The sequence below is a fragment of the Equus asinus genome, chromosome 2 (genome assembly GCF_041296235.1).
Source record: "Equus asinus isolate D_3611 breed Donkey chromosome 2, EquAss-T2T_v2, whole genome shotgun sequence".
Lineage (NCBI taxonomy): Eukaryota > Metazoa > Chordata > Mammalia > Perissodactyla > Equidae > Equus > Equus asinus.
The window spans coordinates 135,623,691-135,648,943 of NC_091791.1; the positions used below are offsets into that span (position 1 = coordinate 135,623,691).

The 25,253-nt window shown below is 38.4% G+C and overlaps 1 protein-coding gene and 1 long non-coding RNA gene across 4 annotated transcripts in view; one reads left to right on the plus strand and one right to left on the minus strand.

Annotated features, from left to right (window-relative positions):
• LOC139042348 (uncharacterized) overlaps positions 1 to 14,071 on the plus strand; it is a 32,616-nt gene extending 18,545 nt beyond the window's left edge. The window contains exon 2 of the long non-coding RNA XR_011498997.1: positions 13,923 to 14,071. This is a non-coding gene — a long non-coding RNA (uncharacterized lncRNA). The remainder of the gene's footprint in view (positions 1 to 13,922) is intronic.
• Positions 1 to 25,253, minus strand: part of USP3 (ubiquitin specific peptidase 3) — an 88,804-nt gene that overhangs the window by 8,348 nt on the left and 55,203 nt on the right. For all 3 annotated transcript variants that reach the window (XM_044764764.2, XM_070500387.1, XM_044764765.2), the window contains 3 exons: positions 18,760 to 18,906; positions 15,182 to 15,288; positions 14,922 to 15,002 (listed from right to left, as the gene is read on the minus strand). In XM_044764764.2, the coding sequence (XP_044620699.1) occupies positions 14,922 to 15,002; positions 15,182 to 15,288; positions 18,760 to 18,906 (335 nt within the window). The remainder of the gene's footprint in view (positions 1 to 14,921; positions 15,003 to 15,181; positions 15,289 to 18,759; positions 18,907 to 25,253) is intronic.

The window sequence follows — 25,253 nt, forward strand, 5'->3', positions numbered from 1 at the left end:
ATGTACTCCCATTTGTTTATTTTTGCTTTTGGTGTCAAATCAAAAAATCATAGCTAAGACCAATGTCAAGGAGCTTACTGCGTATGTTTTCTTCTAGGACTTTGATGGTTTCAGGTCTTATGTTCAAGTCTTCAATCCATTTTGAGTTAACTTTTGAATATAGTGTAAGAAAGCAGTCCACTTTCATTTTTTGCAAGAGGCTGTCCAGTTTTCCCAACGCTATTTATTGAAGAGACTGTCCTTTCCCCATTGTATATTCTTGGCTCCTTTGTTGTAAATTAATTAACCATATTTGTGTAGGTTTATTTCTGGGCTCTCTATTCCATTCCATTGATCTATGCATCTGTTTTTATGCCAATACCATACGGCTTTGATTAATACAGCTCTGTAATATAGTTTGAAATCAGGGAGCAGGAAGCCTCCAGCTTTTTTGTTCTTTCTTAAGATTGCTTAGGATATTTGGAGTATTTGGGGTTCTGCACAAATTTTAAAATTCTTTGTTCTATTTCTTTGAAAAATGCCATTGGAATTTTGATAGGGATTGCACTGAAGATGTAGATTGCTTTGGGTAGTATGGACACTTTAGCAATATTCTTCCAATCCATGAGCAAGAACATCTTTCCATTTATTTGTGTCGTCTTCAATTTCTTTTATCAATGTCTTACAGTTTTCAGTGTTCACGTCTTTCACGTCAGTTAAATTTATTCCTAGGTATTTTATTCTTTTTGATGCAATTGTAAAAGTGATTGTTTTAATTTCTCTTTCTGATAGTTCATTATTATAGAGATGCAACTGATTTTTGTATATTGATTTTCTATCCTGCAACTCTACTGGATTCATTTATTAGTTCAAACAGTTTGTTGGTGGAGTCTTTAGGGTTTTTTATATGTAAAGTCAGGTCATCTGCAAATAGTGACAGTTTTTCTTCTTCCTTTCCAATTTGGATGCCTTTTCTTTCTTTTTCTTGCCTAATTGCTCTGGCTAGGACATCCGATACTATGTTGAATAAAAGTGGTGAGAATGGGCATCCTTGTCTTGTTCCTGATCTTAGAGGAAAAGCTTTCAGCTTTTCACCAGTGGGAATGACATCAGCTGTCTTTATTATGTTGAGGACCTTTCTCTAAACCCACTTTGTTGAGAGTATTTAATCATAAATGGATGTTGAATTTTATCAAATGCTTTCTCTGCATCTGTTGAGATGATAATATGATTTTTATCCTTCATTTTGTTAATGTGGTGTATCACGTTGACTGATCTGTGAATGTTGAACCATTCTTGCATCCCTAGGATAAATCCCCCTCGATCACGTGTGTGATCCTTTTAATGTATTGTTGAATTCAGTTTGCTAATATTTTGTTAAGGATTTTTGCATCTATATTCACTAGGGATATTGGCTTGTAATTTGCTTTCCTTGTGTTGTCCTTGTCTGGTTTGGGGTCATTCCGGCCTCATAAAATGAGATGGGAAGCATTCCGTCCTATTCTATGTTTTCAAAGAGTTTGAGGAGGATTGGTATTAATTCTTCTTTGAATGTCTGGTAGAATTCACCAGTGAAGCCATCTGGTTCTGGAATTTTGTTTGTTGGGAGATTTTTTTTTAAAAGATTTTATTTTTTCCCCAAAGCCCCCTGGTACATAGTTGTATATTTTTAGTTGTGTATCATTCTAGTTGTGGCATGTGGGACACTGCCTCAGCATGGCTTGATGAGCGGTGCCATGTCTGCGCCCAGGATCTGAACCGGCAAAACCCTGGGCCGCCGAAGCAGAGCGTGTGAACTTAACCACTCGGCCACGGGGCCAGCCCCTAAAGTTCCCTACTATTATTGTATTGCTATTTCTCCCTTTAATATTTGCTTTATATATTTAGATGCTCCTATGTTGGGTGCATAAATATTTACAAATGTTATGCCTCTTGTTGGATTGACCCCTTTATCATTATGTAATGCACTTGTCTATTATTCCAGTCTTTGTTTTAAAGTCTGTTTTTTCTGATATAAGCATAGCTACCCCAGCTTTCTTTTGGTTTCCATTTGCATGGAGTATGTTTTTCCATCCCTTCACTTTCAGACTGTGTGTGTCCTTACATCTGATGGGAGTCTCTTGGAGGCAGCATATAGGTCTTGTTTTCTACCATTCAGCCACTCTATGTCTTTGGGTTGGAGAATTTAGTCTATTTACACTTAAAGTAATTATTGACAGTTATGTACTTATTACCATTTTGTTAACTGTTTGCTGGCTGTTTTTTAGTTCCTCTCTGTTTCTTTCTTCTTCTCTTGTTCTTTTCCTTTGTGCTTTGATGACTTTCTTTAGTAGTGTGCTTAGATTCCTTTCTCATTATCTTTTCTCTATCACTATAGGTTTTTGCTTTGTAGTTGCCATGAGGCTTACATATAACAACTTATACTAGTCTATTTTAAGTTGATAACTTAAGTGTGAACACAATCTAAAGCTCTACATTTTTATCCTCCTCATTTTATGTTTTATGTCACAGTTTACATCTTTTAACTTGTGTATCCTGTAACTAACTGTAGTAAGTTATTTTTACTACTTTTGTCTTTTATCCTTCATACTAGCTTTATAAGTGATTAATCTACTACTTTTACTATATATTTACCTTTACCAGTGAAATTTATACTTTCATATGTTTTCTTGTTATTAATTAGCACCTTTTCAGCTTGAAGTCTTTTTAACATTTCTTGTAAGGCCAGTTTAGTTGTGATGAACTCCTTTAGCTTTTGCTTGTCTGGAAAATTCTTTACCTGGCAAAGTTATCATCCAGAATTGAAGTTTAGTTGGAAGTTTTTTTCTTTCAGCACTTTGAATATATCATGCCACTCCCTCCTGGCCTGCAAAGTTTCTGCTGAAGGTTCCTTTGTACGTAACAAGTTTTTTTCTCTTGCTGCTTTTAAGATTCTCTCCTTGTCTTTAACTTTGGACATTTTAATTATAAGGTGTCTTTGTGTAGGTCTCTTTGGGTTCCTCATATTTGGAACTATCTGGGATTCCTGGATCTGGATGTCTGTTTCTTTCCCCAGGTTAAGGAAGTTTTCAGCTACCTTTTCTTCAAATACGTTTTCTGCCTCTTTCTCCCTCTCTTCTCATTCTGGGATCATGTGAATGTTAGTCCACTTGACATTGGCTCATAAGTCCCTTAAGCTACCTTCACTTTTTTCATTATTTTTTCTTCTTGCTGCTCTGATTGGGTGAGTTCCACTGCCCTGTCGTTGAGTGCCCTGTCGTTGAGTTCACTGATCCTTTCTTCTGCTTCATCTAAGTGCTGTTGAACCCCTCTAATGTATTTTTTCAGTTCGGTTATTGTATTCTTCAGCTCTGTGAAAGAAAATCTTTGAAAGTCTCACTGTGTTCATCCATTCTTCTCCTGAGATTGGCATCTTTATGATCATTACTTTGAACTCCTTATCAGGTAAATTACTTATCTTCATTTCATTAAGGTTTTATCTTTTTCTTTTCTTTGGACTATATTCCTTTGTTTCTTCATTTTGCCTGATTCTCTGTTGGTTTCTATGCATTAGATGAAACAGCCACTTCTCCCAGTCTTGAAGAAGTGGACTTGTATAGGAGACGAACCTTTTCATTCAACTCTGCCCTAGCTCTTGGTTGGCTCTCAAACCTTTTGGTTGTTCAAGCAGCCTATTTTTAATAGCTCCCAGTAGTCAAGGATGTGTCCCAAAGGGGAAAATCTCAGTCAGTACCTAGATTCAGGCTGATTGGAAGCCAGACCCTCAGGCAGCAGCTTTTAAAGTATGCAAGTAAATACAGTCCTGAGGGACTGCAAGTGTAAGCCCCACTGGCCATCAGAGCTAGGTGATCTGGACATGTCCCCTGGGTGGCAGTCGAAAACATTGGGGCTCCAGGTAAGTGCATAAGCTCCTTTCTGGGAGATACCGCTAAGCTGTAGTGGGGCAGAAGGAGAGTTCAAAGATGGTGTCCCCCAGCCTACATTCCCTGAGAGCATCTCCCCAGGCCCCTAGGATGTGTGACAAACCTGAAGCCTGCCCCTCAGGCCGAAGCTCTAGGACAAGCCTGGAGCAAATAGACCTCTTGCACAGAAAGACTTGGGATGTGTTTCACTCTGCAGTCTGTGTGTGCCCTGGGGTGGTAGTCTGCCAAGAACTCTCTCTCCAAGAGTTAGTCCCAAGGGACCTAGGGATGCAAGCCCCACTGGTCACCAGAGTCAGGTGACCAGGGGCAGCACCTGTGCAGCAGCCGTAAAAACCAGGGTACCAGATGTGTTTTGGAGTTCCCATCTGAGAGATACTGGCACTTTGAGGTGTGGCAGAGGGAGAGCAGGAAGACAGTGTGCACACGCCCTCTCTGTGGTCTCTAGAGGGCATGCAGTCAGCCCTTAGATGCGTGATTAGTTAGAAGCCGGCCCCTCAGGCTGCAGCTGTGACATAAGCTAATAGTCACTTTCACAAAAAGACTGGGCTCCTGGGTCTCTTGCCTTTTGCTGTGCCCTGAGGGTGGTAGCTGTTTAAGAACTCTTTCTCTGTTGGTTACGGTTCTGTAGGACCCGTGAGCGTAAGCCCCACTGGCCACCAGAGCCAGGTGATGTAAAAGTGCCCCCTGGCAGCCACAAAAACTGGGGTGCCAGACAAGGGTATAAGCTCCTTTCTGGGAGGTACTGGCATTCTCTGCAGCAAGGCAGAGAGAGACGGCAAAGGCTGCATCCACCTGCCTCTGTCCCCTGAGGCCAACTCCACAAGCCCCTAGAAGTGTGCCAGACGAGAAGCCTGCTCCTCAGGCCGAACCACCTGGACAAGCAGAGAGGCCTCTTTCTCAAGAAGATGGGAGAGTTTCAGTCTGCTATCTGTGCAGTGCCCTGGGGTGGTAGCCTGCCAAGAACTGTCTCTCCAATGGTCACTGTTCCATGGGACCCAGGAACACGAGACCCTGGCCTCCAGACACGTGTGAAAGCTCCTGCTGGGAGACACCTGCACTCCGGAGCGTGGCAGAGGGAGAATACAAAGACGTCGCCCCCTAGCCTCCGTCTGGGGGTATCCCAGCAGGTCCCTGCCCCTCATGCCGGCGCTTTCAGGTTAGCAGATGAGCCTCTTTCACAGAAAGTCTGGGTTCTTTTCCATCGCTGCTGCTGCGCTGGGCCCTAGGGGCAAGTGAGTCCCCGTGAGAGCCCTGTAAGAGCCGGTTCTCAGTTTGCTGCAGCCTCGTGGGGCTCGTGGACGCAAGCCCCACTGGTTTCCAAAGCCAGAAGCTTACTCGGGTGCCCAAAGTGGAGTGTGAACCCTTCACCCCTCAGGGAGAAGCTCCAGGTTTTGAATTCCCTCCTGATTGTGCCAGGAGTGGATTTATGGCAAGACTGCGTCTCAGCCTCTCCTCTCTGCTTCAGCATGGTTTCCTTCTTGCTCACCCAATGTGCAGGAGTCACTCAGCTAGTTTCAGGTTTCCTTCAGAGAAACTGTTCCATATGTAGCTACAGATTCGGTGTGTCTGTGGGAGGAAGTGAGCTCGGGATCTCCCTATGTCGCCATCTTGAACAAGAACCCCCCCATGCACTCTTGAATATGCCTTTGTTCCCTGATCCCAATACCTGGAATGTACATCCCACCCTTGTTACCCACAACTCAATTCTCAGTTGTTTTTTTTGTCTTTCCCAACCTCCAGTGAACGTGACCCATCTCTCTTCAGCTTTGTCCTGGATCTCCTGAATACAACATTGCCAACTTATATTTCTTGAAGGAAATCTCAAACACTAAACCCAAACCTGCAAGTTACAGTGACGTCCTCAGGGGCCTCCCAAATTCCACATCTCTAGCTATAAAAGCACTGACTACACCACTGACTGGCTGGTACTATGAATCCCTTTAGACTGATCACTATGGTGCCTGTAAGCTCTGAAATTGAAATCATGGGAGCTTTCATCAGCAAGTATTTGTTGCATCATATAAAAAGGTGTAGCCTTGAGGGTGGGAGATTAGATTTAGAAAAGAAAAACATACTATTCCACTTTTAAAAATCAGCATGTTAAACACAAACTAGGAAAAGGCGGCAATTTCTTCAACATGATAAAAAAGCCCACAGCAAACATCATACTCAATGGTGAAAGGTTGAAAGCTTTTTCCCTGAGATCAGAAACAAGACAAGGATCCTGCTTTCACCACTTCTACTCAACACAGCATTGGAAGTGTTAGCCAGAGCAATTAGGCAAGAAAAAGAGAAAAGGCATCTAAATTGAAAAGGAAAAAGTAAAATTCTCTCTGTTCGCAGATGACATGATCTTATAGGCAGAAAACCCAAAAGATTAAAAAAATGCTAGAACTAATAAACAAATTTGACAAAGTTGCAATATACAAAATCAACATACAAAACTCAGCTGTGTTTCTGTACCCTAACAATGAACAATCCAAAACGGAAATAGGACAATTCCATTTATGATAACATCAAAAAGAATAAAAGAATAAAATACTTACTAATACATTTAACCAAGGAGACAAAAGACTTGTACACTGAAAACTATAAAACATTGCTGAAAGAAAACTTAAGTAAATGGAAAGACCCATGTACATGGATTAGGAGACTTAATATTGTTAACATGACAATACTACCCAGAGCGATCCACAGATTCATTGCAATCCCTATCAAAATCCAAATGGCATTTTGGGCAGAAATAGAAAAGTTCACTCTAAAATTCATACGGAATCTCAAAGAATCCTGCATAGCCAAAACAATCCAGAAAAAGAACAAAGTTGCAGGACTCACACTTTTCTGATTTCAAAACTTACTACAAAGCTACAGTAATCAAAACAGTGTGGTACTAGCATAAACACAGACATACAGGTCAGTGGAATAGAATAGAGAGCCCAGAAATAAACCCTTGAATATATGGTCAACTGATTTTTTTTTTTTTAAAGATTGGTAGCCAAGCTAACATCTGTTGCCAATCTTTTTTTTTTCCCTTCTTCTTTTCCCCAAACTCCCCAGTACATAGTTGTATATTCTAGCTGTAGGTCCTTCTGGTTGTGCTGTGTGGAACTCGTTGGCCTGATGAACGGTACCATGTCCATGCCCAGGATCCAAACTGGTAAAACCCTGGGCTGCTGAAGCAGAGCACACGAACTTAAGCATTCAGCCACGGGGCCAGCCCCTGGTCAACTGGTTTTTGACAAGAGCAACAGGACCATTCAATGGAGAAAGGACAGTCTTTTCAACAAATGGTGCTGGGAAAACTGGATATCTGCATGCAAAAGAATGAAGCTGGATCCTTACCTAATACCATATACAAAAATTAACTCAAAATGGATCAAAGACCTAAAGATAAGACTCTTAGAAGAAAACACAGGGGAAAAGCTTCATGACGTATTTGGCAATGATTTCTTTGATTTGACACCAAAAACACAGGCAACAAAAGGAAAATTAGATAAATTGGACTTGTCAAAATTAAAAACTTTGTGTATCACCAGGGGAAAGGTGGGGTGGGGGGTGGGCACAAAGGGTGCAGGAGTGTACCTACAACACGACTGACAAACAATAATGTACAACTGAAATTTCACAAGATTGTAACCTATCATTAACTCAATAAAAATTTTAAAAAAAACAAAAAACTTTGTATTTTCACTCTCTTGTGAGTGTCCTTTGATACACAAACCACAGAATGAGAGAAAAATATCTGCAAATCATGTCTCTGATAAGGGATTAATAGGATATTTAAAGAATTCCCACAACTCAACAAGAACAAAAGTAAACCAGCTGCTTCAAAAATGGGCAAAGGACTTGAGTAGACATTTTTCCAGAGAAGATACACAAATGGCCAATAAGCACATGAAAAGATGCTCAACAGCATTAATAATTAGGAAAATGCAAATCAAACCACAATGAGATACCACTTCACATTCGTTATGATGGTTATTATTTAAAAAAGAAAAACAAGGAAAACAAGAAGTGTTAGCTTGAATGTGGAGAGATCAGACCCCTCTTGCACTGCTGGTGAGAATGTAAAATGGTGTAGCTGCTGTGGAAAACAGTTTGGCAGTTCCTCAAAAAGAATTCCTTTATGATCTAGCAACCACTCCCAGGTATGCGCCCAAAAGAAGTGAAAGCAGATACTCAAACAGATATTTGTACACTTCCGTTCATAGCAGCATTATGCACAACAGGCAAAAGGCGGAAGCAACCCAAGTGTCCATCAACAGATTAATGGGTAACCAGATGTGGTATATATTTATAATAGAATATTAGTCAGCCTTAAAAAGGAAAGCAGTTCTGACACATGCCACAAGATGGATGAACCTTGAAAACATTATGCTGTGTGAAATAAGCTAGTTACAAAAGAGTATGTATTTCACGTATATGAAATACCAAGAATAAGCAAATTCACGGACAGAAAGTAGAACAGAGGTTACCAGGGAGGGAGAGGAGGAATGGGAGTTATTGTTTAATTGGTATAGAGTTTCTGTTTGGGTGATAAAAAAAGTTCTGGAAATAGAATTGTACACTTAAATTAACATGGTAAATTCGTTTATATTTTACTAGCATAAAAAATTTTTTTAATACAGTTATGCGTTGCTTAATAATGGGGATACATTCTGAGAAATGCATCATTAGGCAATTTCATCATTGTGCGAACATCACAGAGCACACTTACACAAACCTAGATGGTACAGCCTGCTACACACCTAGGCTATATAGTACTAATCTTATGGGACCACCATCGTATATGCAGTCTGTCATTGACTGAAATGTCGTTATGCAGCACGTGACTATAAGTAAAAATCATTATCTGCTTGAAAAAAGGCCAGGTAAAAATGATGACTGAGAAGCTCTGTCACTCAGCCTCTCCATCCCTTTAACCAGGTGGTTGTAAGATTCACCAGCAGGACACTGCTGCTCGTGTTTCCCCAGCCACACAACACGGAGACGCAGAAAGGATTCGACAGCGGGAAAGCCCTTTTTTCCTGTTTAACCTGCAGTGGACCCCGTTCTGAAAGGGCCTCCCCTCTGAGTATGGAAACACGCAGTCATTCAGAGGGCTTAACTAACGAGTTAGTAGGTGGTATTGTAAGTTCCTTTTGGTAATTATTTAGAATCTAATTTCAGGAATTTGATACCTTTAAAAGTGTTGAGATTATCAAAGAAAGAATATATCAGATAACATTTCAGAGCAACTCGTTGCAGTTTTGAGACCAAAATGTAAATGCACAGAAACACTGGATGGCTCCCCAGTTTCTTCTCCTTGCCACGACACTGGTGGGCGCCTCTGCAGCCACGCTGGCAGCCCTCTCTCTAGGAGGAGGCCCCCACCCGCTTTCCACAGCACCTGCTGCATCACCCTGCTCTTTTTCTGAAAACAAAGCCCCTCTCCAACAGCCTTCCAGTCCTCATCTTCTTCCCAACACAAATGATGTTCTTTTCACCTACCCCTAGCATCTCATTGCTTTCCAACATTTTCTGCCTCCCTGCATTTTTGAGAGGCTTAAACTTACACAGTGACCACCAACTGGTCCCACAGCCAATTTATGCACAAGATAGTGCAGAGCTCCCTCCTTCTCCTGTGAGGCCAAGTGATAAACCAAAATGGAACAGAAGACATGAAAGCCCCACAAGATGAGTCATAAACAAGCAATACAAGCTTAGCCTGGTTTTTCAAACACCCAGTTAAAAAAATGGTGGCCCCAACTCCCTCTAGGGGCCCCTTTGTGCTCCCACAGCTCTCTCTGCTGCTGCAGCAGGCCCAGGAGCCCCACCCCCGCTGCCGTCCCGCAGACAATGAGGCAGCCTCTCTGTCACAGCTGCAGCAGGTCAGAAGGCCGGTGCCCGGGCAGCCTCCAGGGTGTCTGGAGAAAGCAGCAGCAGTATGAACCCTGGCTGGATTAGTGGAGGAATACCCTCACTACCAGTCACCTCCATATGGGTTTTAAAAAGCTGCTTTAGCTCTCCTGAAAACCTAGTGCCTATTTGTAATGGTTTCTCTGGGTTAAAATAAAAAATAACCCACGATAATTCTAAAGTTCCAACTGCTGCCCTTTTAGAATAACAACTTTTAAGTCAGTTTTTAAATAAAAATACCCTTAACCACAGTATTTCTGGACAGTAGGCTCATAAGGCATGCGTACTTTCCTCTTTACGCTCTTTTGAATTTTCCCTAAATTCTACAATGAACATACAAAGAATTTTCCTTCATGGTAATAAGGAAAACCATTATGAAACATATAACACAAACATATTTCTTTAAGAGGAAGACTGCCTACATCCAGCATATCCTTAACATTCACAGACTTGACACTGCCATTTTAATCATGTGAAGAGTCTGAATGACCCTGAAACGTTCTGCAGTTTAACATTTTGCAGCAGCGTGAGGAGGAATCTCACCTCAGCGCTCATACGTGGAGGTGAGTCACGCGGCCAGTGAACAGTCGACAAGCTACGAGCAGTCACTTCCCAGCACAGCTCTGTTGTTCTCTACCTACCTTCACAGCTCTCGTTAAGGATCTGCGGAAGCTGCTTAAATTTTTCATTTGTACTTTATTGCATTTCATGAGAAAAAAAAATATCCCATGGTGGTTTTTTGAAACTCCTAAGATTTTCAAAGTTTTCAGGGCATATATTTCACAAGTGTCAGTCTTCCACATTTATATAAACTGTTAAATAGCATCCCTCTTGAGAGCAGGGAATACAACTGGTTTGTTATTAAATCACCTTTATGCACTTTATAAATTTAATTTAACAAAGCAGTAATTGGGAAGTATGCAAATTAATGCACATTTTGTTTTATTCCCCCTAAATATATACTTATAAAGGTTGACACAATAGGTTTAAAAAATTCAAACAATATAAAAGAGCATGAAAAAATAAGTTGCAGTTCCATTTCTCCCTGAATCCCACTCCCCTAAGACAGTCACTGTGAACAGATGGAGTATGTTGCTCAAGAATTTTAATGCACACATGAATGTTTTTTCTCTTACACAAATGGACATTCTATATACACACTTCCATGGATAGTGTTTTACTCTACAATATTTTGTAGCTATCTTTCTGTGGCCTGGCAATTGATCAACTTTTTCTTTACTGCTACATAGTATGATTTATTAAACCAACGCCCCATTTGTGGACATACAGTTTTTATTTTTTGCAATAACAAAGAATGCTTCAGTGAACATCTTTTACATGTGTTATTGCCCACATTTGCAAGTGGAATTACTATGTCTACGGAAATGCCCATTAAAAATGGTGATCACTACCCTCCAAAAGCTGTGGCAATTTATACTCCTAACAACACGTGAGAGTACCCACTTTCCAAAACTTTCACTAACAATGGATATTATTTATCTTTATCATTTTGACCAATTTTGCTTTACTTATACTTTCTTGAATATAAGTGAGACTTAATATTTTTTCAGATGTTATATACTTAGAAAGATCTCCCCTATAACGAGATCAAAAAGATGCTTTTATATAGTGTCCTGTGGTTTTATTTTTCACATTAAATCTTGAAAGCTCAAATTAATTTGGGAAAAGATATGAGTTAGGAATGAAACTAATATTTTCCCAAATTTTCATTTACAATAACATTTATTGACTAATTTCTAATTTTCTCCACTGACTTGAAATTTTTTCTTTGCCATATAATAAATTCCCACGTACACATTTTTGTATCAGCACCTGCTAAATTAGTACTTCTAGAACATTTCCTACCTCATCACTCCCTTATCTTCATTTTAAAAACTTTTTCTACTCCTCTTAAGAATTTCTGCTTTTGAATAAATCTAGGGAGTAATTTGGGGGAAAACGGACATCTCTACCATATTGAGTTTTCCCATCAAAGAATATGATGTGGCTCTGTTTATTCAGGCTTTTATCTGTCCTTTTATAAAGTTTTATAATTTTATTCATCTAGGTCTTACATATTTCCCATTAAATTTATTCTTGAGATCTTATTGCTACTATGAATAGGATTTTTTGCTATGTACAGGAAAGCAATCTTTTTTTGCTATTTATTTTCTATTTGGCCACCTTACTAAAGTTTTTAGCTCCACGTTTAGAACCTATTTATCAAAGTAATTTATCAAAGTAATACCTTTATTTCTTTTTTTTTAATTGAGGGCTTTTAGAAAAGCAGGTGTCCTGCTCAGTCCTGTTCTCCAGGGATGGCTATCGTTAAACATTCTCTCATAATTTCCAACCGATTCTCTTGACATGTTCTAGACATGTAAACTCAGTTCATCTGCACATGTTGATAATTTGGTCTCTTCTCTGCATTATTTACTCTTCTTTCTCTTCCCTGTGTATTGCCTTGTCCCTCAGTGGCAGCTCTCCTGGCTGATTCCCATCTCGTGGTAAATCGTTAGTGTTTTACTGTTAATTGTGATGGTCACTAATAGCTCTTGATGGATAATCCTCATCAAGTTGGGAACATTTCTAATCCTAGCTTAGGAAGAATTAATAAGATGTCTTTTTCTTCTTCTTTTAATCAGTCAGTAATTGATTTAGAATTTTATCAAAACCTATTTGTGCATTTTGATTTGTTTTCTCCCAATGAATTATATTTTCTAATATTGAATCAGTCTTGCATTACTGGAATAAATCCCACTTGATCACTGTGCATTACTGTTTTAGTACAGTACTGGATTCTATTTGCTAATATTTTATTTAGGAGTCTTTGATCTGTAATATTGGTAAGATTAAGCTACATTTTCTTTCCTTATCGAGAGTGTCTTTGTCAGGTTTTAGAACTGGGCTTGCTTTAGCCTCTCATACACAGACTTTTAGTTAAATAATTTCAAATTCCAGGGGTCTTTATTACCATCACCTTTCTTTTTTAAATGAAAACTAAGCTTAACAATTACAGATCCCAAAAGCATACAAATAATTCTTGCCAAGTAGACTTATAAAGCATGTAAAAGCAAGACATCAGGTAATCACACATCTTCATCGCCATTTAATAAAAAAATGTGTGTCAATCAACTAAAATTCACCACATGCTGGATGTCCAAGAAAGGTAGTGCCCTTCATTGATACATGGTAAACAAAAAGAGAACGAGGACCTTATCATCTACTTTTTCAAGCCAACAGTAAGTTCTTGAACAAAACAAAAATCATGTCTGAGAATTCAAAGAAAAGCCAGCTGAGAATACAGGAAACATGTTTCCGGCCAAACCCTAAACACTTCAGGATGGTCTGGAACCCCTGACGCTAATACCAAGCACATCAGATTTCAATGAGTCTGTGCCAAGAAAAATACTACTTGGGATGAGATGCAAATGCCTTCAACCACCTAAGCTGTGCCATACACTCTCCTCTCGGATGGTCTCAAGAAAGGAAAGTGACTATTAAAGCATCTGGGATAGGTAATAAGTGAAATGCTACAGAAGGCAAATAAGAACCATGTACATGACCAATTGGGGATAGGGGGACACTGCACAGAAGGGAAGAAACCTGAACAAACCAGTGTCTCTGGGTCTTCCAACCAAAGATCATCTTGACTTACTGGGTTTTGTTTACATTAGGAAATATTGTTCAAATATACAGCCACTTACAGCTATCAAGAAACAGTATTTTTTTTACTAATATATCAATATTATTATAGTTCTTATTAAAGAAATTATAAAATGAAGTCATAATCCAATTTAGATCTTATAGTCTGAGGCTTTCTAATTCCTTTAATAATTTAATTCTTACTGATTTCCTCTCTAAATGACCAAATAATGTTTGTTTCATAAGTTAATTTGATATCAAATATATTGTGACATTTTCTTAATCTCAAATAGGCTAAAAAAAGTTTTGGAGAAACATTGCAGCCATATATTTTAGGGGGAATTGGAGTGGATGGGGTTTCCCTAAATTCCTTCTGAATTCCCGTTCAGAAGAGACGATCAACACTGTTCCGTAGGCGGGGAACAAACGGACAGCATCTGCCGAATGTTTTCATAGACACAGTTGCTCTGCTCCCAGTGTCTTTGACAGTCATCCCGAGAGATTTTGAGAAACTACCTGAGTACCAGAGCCACAGGCAAAACTGCTGCTCCTCCTCTTTTAATAAGCCAGATGCTGCACAACGCACCTGTGACACGGAGAAGCCTGTCCTTCCTCCAACAGAAAGGTACATTTTTATCAGGATAATTTGACTCTGGGGCACTGCTGTCCAATACAACTTTCTGCAATAATGGAAACCTTCTGCATCTGTACTGTCCAATACAGCACCCACTCGTCACATGTGGTTGTTAAACACAAAATATGGTTGAGCAACTGATTTTAATTAAATTTTACCAGCCACGTGTGACTCATGACTGCCTTACTGGACAGTGCAGTTTTAGACCAATAGAGTCTTTTGTTTTGTAGGAAAAGATTGTATGTGTATATATATTAATCATTGTGACAGTGCTCCTCAAACAGCTGAAGAAGAGAAAAGAATTACTTTTAGTAAGTATACAATTCAGGGTCGAAATTATGTTACTTGCCTTCAGTGCAGAGTTACTGAATGATAGAACACACACTAGGTCCTTCTCCATTTTTCTATCCTAGTTTCTTTTTATGACTAACAAGAACAATTAGTCATTTTAGTGGTTGGTCAAAGACAGGTCTTTTGCCTTGAGCAAAGTAGTGAATACTCATCAAGGAAAAAAGGTGTTCAAAATCTCCCAAAGTAAATGTGAATCTTAATAGTCTTGAAAAGCAGGGCCTCAGGCTTAACCAATAGTTGTACCATCAATAGATTTCTCAAACTATTAGTTACAGCTTCTCAATTTTAAAACCACTATTAATAAAGAAGAGAAAGGTGAAAAATATTTTATGCTTGACCTAATGTCTTTGGCAGGCATTCAGGTTTGACTTTTAAGTTATAACACAAATTCATTAAAGCAATTAACAACATAGCACATACAGATGGAACTTATAAATCTATTCAGCTATTTCCGGGGAAAAAAGAATTCTAGAACATTAAAGTATCTTTACCTCGTAATGAACAAACTGGTCCATTTTCTTGATTCTTAGAGCGCTTATTTCTGAACTGACTTGGAATATCTAATGAAAGGTCTTAAAAGGAAATACAAAAACAGAAAGCTGTTAAAGGCATACAACCACACTCAAAAACTAATTTCAAAAATTGATGTATTTTTAGAGATGTATCTCTTTACTGTCTTCATTTTCAAAGGAAACATTAAAATTATTATTTTAATAGAATATTATATCTCCACATGCCAAATACATCTTACCTAGGAATGGATCAAACTTTCTAGATTCTGTCCCACATATGAGGCAATTAACCTCATTTTGGAGAATGCCTCCGAATATAGCCGTGACAACCGTAGATGCTCCATTTCTAAAGAAAATCACCGCAAAGGAAAATATCTCAGTAAAAAACTAAAATAAATGTGTGAAAGCTCCTATAGGCGACTCCCTTTGAGGAATATGTACATCATTTATATTTACTTAAATTATGAAATACGAAAACTTCAAAGCTATATAGATACATACTAACTAAAAGGTTTAAGCCACTGACTAGCCTCCCAGCCCCTCTTCCAATCCCATTCAAAAGTAACTAACACTGGACGTTTGCCATTACTAACAAACGCTTCACGTACGTGCCTCCTCAGGGCAGGAAGACCCCTTCCCCCACAAATAGATCCCTCAGAAAAGAGGGAACTGCCATATATTTGAGTCTTTGCAAGACCTCATAGTCCAGGGAGTTCTCTCAATTACTTTACTTTGAACGACAACCTCAACTGGAGACAGTTTGAGATTTTTTAGGTGGTCATCTGTCAGATTTGGGGAAAATGAGGTAAAGAAATTTAATACACCTTCAGTAATTACTGATGGAGATATGACTTAACAATTCAAGTGCTGAATGTTACTATCAACCAGCCTTTTAAACGCTCACTTAAAACAATACTGTAAACAATTTCCCTGTGGAGATCAAGAATACACCACTTTCAGAACAATGAAAAACCAATTATCTTAATGTTACTTAACCTCTCTGTGTTTCAGCTTCATCAAATGTACAGCAGGAATAACACATCTACCTCAGAGGCCTGGTGTGAAGAATATGACAGTGCTTTTAGACAAGCACTTACCAAAAAGAAAGCCCTTCAAGTGTTTTAAGGCTATTTTATTAGCATAATAATTAGGATCATCCCTCCTTTTTCTCTTTTTATTCCCTAAGTATACATCTTGAACACGCACTTCACTCTTTTTGACAGCTGCATGGTGTGCCGCAGAATGGATGCAAGAACCACCAAGAAAGCGCACCAGTGAAAGCGCGATTAGCAAGCACTTACTAGAGGCCAGACTCCAGTCTAAGTACTTCCATTTATTAATCAATTAATCCTCACAACTCTGTGAAGCAGACATAGTTATGCCCATTTCACAGACCAGGAAACTGAGGTCCAAAGGTAAGGAACTTGGCCCAAGGTCACACAGCTGGTCTGGCCTGAGCTCTTAACACTACACTCCTCTCTTAATTAACCAATATAACATTAATGTATGTTGAGGTCGTTTCAGTTGTTTGCTGTCATTAATAGCACTACAGCAAACACTTATATATTGATTATATATTGACCTTTGTGCACTTATGCAGTTACTTGAGCCAGTAAATGCTCTTTTTTGCTAATAGCAATTTGAGGTGATTTCTGTCACTTGCAGTCAATGATACCCCTAATGTACTGGACCATTCTTTCTGAGCTGCTCCAAATTAAATCTCTTGCAGTGATGAGATAGACAAAACCTACCTGGGCAAGTCTATTATTTTAAAAGTTTACCTCCTTTTCTAGGAAAGGCTTTCCTTCCTTTACTGGCAAAAGAAATATACTGCGGCTTTTTTTTTAAGTTTCTCATAAGATACACAGTTTAATAAATTAAACAAAAAGGGAAAATACATTGGGAACTGTAGGACATAATGGCCATTTCAGGTTTTAGGTTTAATATCTGTGTCATAAACAAAGGACATACCCCAAAAAATCTACTGAAAATAAAGGGACCAGGACTGATCCTCCCACACTGACGTTCGCATACAATGCTGCCTTAATTAAAGTGGAAACTGCTTCATTAAAAAGCAGTACATTTAAACTTGATGTAGCTCTTCCTTTACAATTTCTTCCTCTGAGAAAAGAATCCTGCTCACATCTTTTCTATCTGATGTGCAATGGCATTAAGTTGAAGTATACAATGACTTAAAACAAGACTCGTACATAATTTCAAAATTGCTGTTCCATTTATCATGACTGCACACCAAGACTGTTTACATATTGGCTACTTGGAGAGGCTCTCATGCTGCGAGGGTCCTTTATATTGGCACTAATGATTTTCCATGCACTAAAGAGAACACATCTGCCATTGATTCCTACCATCCCCACCCCCACCTTCAGCAGGGTTGGATGTGTTTGTACAAGTAAACATAAATAGTGCACAGGAGACTTTTTCTGTAATTTTAGCAAATATGATCCTTAGATCCTAAAATGCCTCCTCCAATGAATGTAAAAGAAATATAAGAAATATAAACCTGAATTCTGGATATTTGATAATAAATTTTTTCTTTTCTGTTCCTAACTCACTAATGGAACTTGCAATTACTATTCTTTAAAATATCATGAAAGGATGCAGATTAATACTAAAAACTCATTAGTTACTGAAAGAACATCCTATTACTATTACAGAATGTGACTCCACGAGGGTGCCCTGGGCATCAAATAAAATAATAAAGACATATACCCCCTCACTTCACACAGACTACCCTTGATAGAGCCCAGTTCAACATCCTTGTGTGTATATGCCATCATAAAATACAAAACAGAATTTTTCATGTAATACTATTTTTAATTTGGTGCTAGCAGCAAGAACAATTCTACCAGGCCCGGGTCCTTCCCTTTCTGCATTAGGTTCTAATTGGAATCATAGCTGCTAGGACCCGGAGGGCCAAACATTTTGAGAAGCATGACATTTCAGATGCTTGCCCTTCTCTGATGAGGCCAGATGAGCTGTGAGGCTGCTCCGGCATTAAAAAGACCTTACCTTACACTAACCAGATTTATGGACTGCCAGGCAATACTACAATGACTGCTATATATTACTTACTCTTTTCTTTCTTTCTTTGGAGAGTTTGTCTTGTAAATCCCTTTCCTGCATAGGTCAATACAAAACTTTTCAAGAAATTTGAACAGAGAGAGACTACAATTAACCAAAACCAGGCTGCAATAACAGTGAATCATGCCTGCCTCAAGCAGAATCAACATTCTAATCTCAATGTAGATTTTGGGGTATTAGTATCTGGGAACACAATCCAAAAGGTTTGCTGTGTTGATGTTGAGAGCCAAGAAAAAATTCTGAGAACTTACAAATGCCTCAATTTCATTAAAGAACAGATATACTTTAGGAAAATTCAAGTCCAAAATAAGGCTTTAGGAAAACTCACATTCAAAATATTTTAAGCCTTTGTTTTTAGTGAACAAATATAATTATTTGAGCATATGAAAATTAAGTCTCCCATCCATTATTCAAAACATTTAAAAGAAAATTTTTCAGTGCTACGTTGTACAAATATTTTCTATTTTTTTTTTTCAAGTTTTAAAATAATCTATACCAAAAACAATCAGAACTACACCAAGATATGAATACAAGATGCTTGTGGTCTGGAAGCAGGAGGCACATGCTTGTCCACTTGGTCACAAAATTCAAGTGCACAAAAGTTTCAGCAAAGGTCCAGGAAAACTCACTACCTTCCATTATAAAGCTAATAAACAATAATACCAAAAGAAATGTCTGAGGTCCTCTTAAAAAACAAAAGGAAACTAAATCTTACATGCAACATTTGTTACTTGGAGACAGAGTAGAATTCTCCTGCAGAATTGCTGAGCGGGAAACACCGTTGAAACCGCCCTGGAGCTCCAAGTGCAGGTGGTCCAAAAGGTAGCGCATGAATTCGTGGGCATCCTGCTGCTGATAACCCCTTGAAGCAAACAGAAACAGTGTGTCACAGGCGAGGCTCCGCCTGCCCAGCCAGTCTCGCAGGAGGGCAGAGCGCTGGGCAGAGCTGCAGCCCTGCACTCAGAGCACGGTGAGCCTCCCTGATCCTTGATTCCCACTTGCTCCATGTTTTACACAGAAAATTTCCCTTCAAGGAAAAATTCTACTACTTAAAAACAAGTTTGAAAACACAGAATGTTAGGGCTAATTGGACTTGTAGTGACCTCAACTGACCTCACTTTAGAAATGAGGAAAATGAGGGGCCAAAAATTGAGGAGGGATGGGTAGTGACTAGCCTAAAGTCCTGCAAGAGTCACAGAGATGGGGCTAGCAAGCCCTGTCTCCTGGATGGACTGCGTCTCCCCACTCGCCCACATGCCTCTCTAGAAGACGCTCAGATGGTAGAACTTCACATCTTACTCTCACCAGAAAACTAGAACTAAACCACCACTATCACTATAAGAAATAAGGAATTTAAAGCTAATTCTTTAGATTGAAAGATACTAATTTTTAAACATTGGCTGAAAGGAAGAAAAACTTTAAAAAGTTAAAGATGGCTAACAGACCATACTTGCCTCCTGATCTCTGCTTCAAAGGACAGTTTTAAAATATTTTTTAAATGCATTGATTTATATACAATTATGCTCTCGCCTAAAACTTGAATATATATAGCAACATACTCTTAGGTTACTTCTTACATTATATTCGGACAGGAAATTATAGGGAATTACTATACTAATACAGATCATTGACAGGTGAACAGTAATGAAGGCTGACAGAAAATGAACCTGGTACAGTTGGAAGCTCACAGAGATTTATGTAGATAAAATCCATCAAGCAATGATATATAAAGTACTTTCATAAAACTATGGATAGAGAAGACTTCTGCCTACGTTTCACTACCATGGAAGGCTCTCTTTAATGTACCCTCTAAATTGCAAGTTTTCCTGGCCTGGTCTTCCACCACTTATCCAAGCAATGGTTCCATAAACAAAATTTCTTTTGCCCAGAGTTTCCCTCAATATATATTTTCCCCCTTTTCCTGAAATTTCTCTTGAAAATTATAAATTATGAAAACCATCTGCCTAATCAATGGAACTTAAATCATAAATCACTTTAGCATTTCACTATAACTTTTTCTAAACGATTTAGCAGCCAAATAATATATGTTCAAGTATTTCTTCTAAGACTGAAATGAATAAAAATGTTAAAATTCACAGTCAAAAGTATTCAGAGTTGGTAGTTCCTTTATATATCTAAAGAGGTGCTTTAAACTTTTTCAATACGATATCTTTTTTTTTTTTCCCATAACTCAAAGGTAAGATTAGTATTTTAGGTCATAGCTGAAATTCTATCACATATAAAGAAAGTTCTATTCTCTCACCAAAATAATCTAATATCATCATTTTTCTAAAATGGATCATGAAAACCAGTACCTTGTAGTTATGTTGATTTGTATTTTTGTCAAACACATATCCATCCCTTTTTAATGGACATTAATTTAATGTACATCCCTGCCTGATGTACATTAATGAATATTTCCAACCACATCATGATTCTCTTGATTCTCTTTTCTTATATCAAAATACATCATTTTCTAATGTTTCCTTTACCTGCATTAGAAACACATTTTTTGATCTACATGAAATCGTGGAACACTCTGTTTTATAAAGGTAAATTATGGGTTTCTATTTCAATTTGTGATCTTTACCAGAAAACAGTCTGTGCTTAGTCTAAGACTAGGAAATCTTTCTGATTCTGACTAAAGCAAGCTTCTAGTGACTTATCTGAAAGTCTTAATAAATATTGTTTAGTATGTTAAATTTAACGAACTTCAGTTATCTTTTCAATTATTTCCCAATTATACAACCTGGGCTTCAGGATTCCTCTGTGGCCAACTTAGGTTTCTCTTGTTAGGTCATCATGTTAAAGGAAACACTCCTCACATTTGGATGCAGTGTCAAACAGGTGTTTGTGAATTAGTGACAAAATGGATTTGTGAAGAACCAACTAGTATCTCTGTGACAGGCCAGAATCAAGAGAGAAAAGAAGACAGAGTAGGGACTGGCTCCATGGCATAGTGGTTAAGTTTGGCATGCTGTGCTTTGGTGACCCAGGTTCATGGGTTTGGATTCCACGTAGGGCGTGGACCTACACCACTCATCAGCCATGCTGTGCCGGTGACCCACATACAAAATAGAGGAAGACTGGCACAGATTTTAGCTCAGGGCTAATCTTCCTCAGCAATAAACAACAGATACAACAGTGGTTTCACTTTTAACACTGTTCCTTATCTTTACTTGTTTGTGACCTTAGACAAAGATTACCTTCTTCTCCTTAATGTTTACAGAAAATCTGTTGTAAAGATGCTAGGAGAAATAGTCATTGGGAAGCATACGGTAAATATAAAAAGCCTAAAAGATCATGAATCATCCCTTCTGAATGAAGGGGCTGACAAAGAGGGATAGCGCTGAGGCACAGTGTATAGGAACCTGGGGGCTGCTGTATCTTCACAATAATTTTTGGCACAATGAGGCAAACTGTATTTACCCAAATAAAACAGGAGATGTTCTCATAAAGAATAATCAAAGAAAACGTTATTTTGCACCTGGCTTGAGTGTGAAAAGCAGACACTCCAAATAATGAAGAGTCATCGCAGAATACAGGCAAACACAAGTACTTGTGTGATGCCCCGACATGCATAACTGTGACATACGCTTGTGCATTCCTGGCTGTTCTCTGCGTTTTGGCAGTGCCAGGGCGTAACGTGTAAAATGGCAAAGACCAGGAAGGGACACGATATGCTTCTACAGAATCAAACTTCACCATTCTAGAACAAACTTCTAAAATAGCTAGACACACTAGAATATTATATCTGTTCTGTTCATATTTAAAAGATCTTTAATGTGCATAAAAGAATCCTAAGTTAGTGTTTTGTCCAAATTGTCTGCAAAACCGAAATCAGTTAAATTTAGCTATTCCTATCCCGGATGTGACACCAATCTTGACTGGATTTCTTCAAGACAAAAACACCAGAAAACTCAAATCATAAAAATGATTGTTTTTGTTTACAAACACACAAAAAACATATGATAGCAAAATTCCTAGTCAGAAGAACTAATGTTTAAATATAAAATATCAACAGCATAGTGTTTTTAGAAGTTCTCTATTTACAAATATCCAAAAAGATTGTTAAAATATCACACGCAAAGACCTATTTATTATCTACAAAGATCTTTTATATTTTCTACAAAGCCAAGTAGAATAGCTAGCAAATATAAGAGTAATGTTAGGGCCAGCCCTGTGGCTGAATGGTTAAGTCCGTGCTCTCTGCTTCAGCGGCCCAGGGTTTCACCGGTTAGGATCCTGGGCGCAGACCTAGCACTGCTCATCAAGCCATGCTGAGACAACATCCCACATGGCGCAACCAGAAAGACTCACAACTAAAAGTATACAACTATGTACCACATGGCTTCGGGTAGAAGAAGGAAAAATAAAATCTTAAAAAAAAGAGTAGTGTTTCAGTCATTTATTCACTCATCATTTTTAAACATTAATTACAATAAGAATTGCTTTAAAAAACTAAAGAAAACTCTGTCTTGGGAAGTCAAGGCAAATATATTAAATCAAGTTATACATGAAAGTAGAAATTGCACATAAGTCATATGAGAAATAAGGGAATAAATACTATGACCTCATTTGAATTATCAAGAGACTTTGCTGGAGAGTGTTAGCATTAAGCTGGATCCTAAGGAAAGAGATGGAGACCACAGGCAAATACTGCAGGCAGGAAGCAAACGACAGTAAAGACATGAAGGCAACAAGACAAAAACATGTTAAGGAAAGCAAAGAGTAACAAAGATTTGCAGACAAGACTAAAATTACAAAAGCAAATATCTCTTGACCCAGCAATTCCTCTTGTAGATACTAAGCATGCATATGTATGAGACTATTAACTGCAGCACTGCTTGTAACAGCAAAAGATAAGAAACTATTGGCAGGGCACTATTACAGAAATTATGATACAACCATACAATGGAACATTATGCAGCCATAAAATGGACTAAGAAGGCTACATATTAATATGTATCATCTCAAAGTAGGAAAAAAAGATATGTTACCATTTATGTTAAAATTTACACATATGCTTGTGTGTTACCATTTATGTTAAAATTTACACATATGCTTGTGTATATACACACAGAATATCACTGAAAGGATACGCAAAAATCTAGTATCTATGGTTGTTTCCAGAAAGCAAAATGAATGGCTGGAGAATAGAATAAAAGAAAAGACTTTCATCGCATATCCTTTTTTTACCTTTTGCTATTTTGAACCATTTGTATTTTGCCTATTTAAAAAAAAAAACAAAACTGTGGGCCAGCCCTGGTGGCCTAAAGGTTAAGTTCAGCACACTCTGCTTCACTGGCCTGGGTTTGGTTCCCAGTCGCAGACCTACACTGCTTGGTTAGCAGCTATGCTGTGATGGCGGCCCACATACTAAAAAATAGAGGAAGATTGGCATGGATGTTAGCGCAGGGTGAATCCTCCGCAGCAAAAAAAATTTTTTAAATAAACTTAAAGGTATTTTTATGAAAAAAAAAGGACAAGAAAAGCTGGACATACTAGGAAGCCATAAGAAGTGTAGTAAGTAGATATGTATGTTGGGAAGGTAACCTCTGACTTCAGGAAGAGTTTCCCTCAAGGGTAACTGGCTTTTGGTTTGAGTGGGAAAAGAGAGTAGCTTTGATGATTTCTATACCCAAAGGTGTTAATTACACGTAGAGTACATTTTTTTCTGCATTTTATAAATGAAAGTTGTTCCTACTTCTACATGCGTTTGTATTTGAGAGTCCTCATATTTCATTCCAAAGGATCAAATTCCCTAGACACTGTCATATGTTAATCCAGGAGAATGGGCTTTGTAAACTTTAAAAAAAGTTTGCTTTGGGATTATAAATACAATACAAGCATGACTCAAGACCCACTGCACTTCCACACAGGCAGGTTCTAAGAACTTCACCCTGCAGATCTAACAGGAATAACAGCTCCGAGAGGAAAGCCCCAGCTCCCTGCCTCAGACCTGGGCGCTGTGCAGTGACCCTGCACTAAAGCCTTTTCCATGATATAATCTCAAGATCTAGATCCGACCAAGAGGATATTATTCTTCGAATCATGAAAATGGGGAACAATCTCAATTATTACAGAGCTAAGAGAAGCCCTACTAAGAATACACAGGCATCCTATTCTCCACCAGTCACTGAGAAAATCTGAGGGTTCACATGTATTAGGAATCACTCTGGAGACTCCACGCCAAGTTCCTCAACCTGCTGACCTTTCCACAAGTTCTCTGCCTTCATGGGTAGGAATATGAGAATGTGTAAAATTAAGCAGCTAAAAACTAAATCATGCTCACAGTTGGGCTATAGAAACTAGAAAGGGCAGAGATGTGGGCAGATTTAGAGGAAAAGCAAAATTCTACTGAATAAAAGTTTTAGAAGGTTTCCAAACTCCCAATTAAGAATGAGGGACCTGAGTCACCACAGGGATCAAGCAGGACAGTATAAAGGTAGTTGGTGGGCCTCACTCAGTCATGTGGGCAAATTACTGTTAACAAATCTATCATTAACCAGCTCCCCAAAGCCCTGGGCTCTAATTCTGGTCCTAACACCTGCCAGATGTGTAAGTTTGAAGAAGTTGCTCCTCCTCTGTCTCAGTTTTTTCTTCTTTAAAATGGGGCTAACACTTCCTACCTTGATGGGAACTTTGTTGTATTTTTTAATGATGATAAGATAGAAAATACTGAGAGTGCTAGGTACATAGTATGCATTCAATAAATGGAAAATATTTTTATATAATAATAAAACACAAAGATTAAGTTTCTATCAAAAGTCTAACTAGGTGATTATGTTACAAATTTTATATTCGGTCCAAATCTGATTAGTGGTAACTCAACAGTCATTTCTACCTTGCCTACTTAGAGTCAAAAAATTCTAAAACCCTTAAAAAATTAGTCTCTCCTATGAGGAGATTAAAATGGCATGACAGATAAAAGAAGTCTTCTTCAAGACAGAGACCCGGGTAACATTTCAGTAAGGCAACAAATTATAGTTCTTTGAAGTGGCTACCTTTTAAACATTTCTCTACACTACCAGTATATCGAAACTACTATTAAGCAATAGAGCAAGATATATTGCTAAGTTTTATTACAGCAGGCTGATGTTTTCAAAAAGGGAAGGGTGTATATTAGGTGCCAAAATCACGACTGATAAGAACTGTGACTTGCTTCAGCAGGATGCAGTCAGCAGAAGGCGGCAAGGCTGAAGTCAA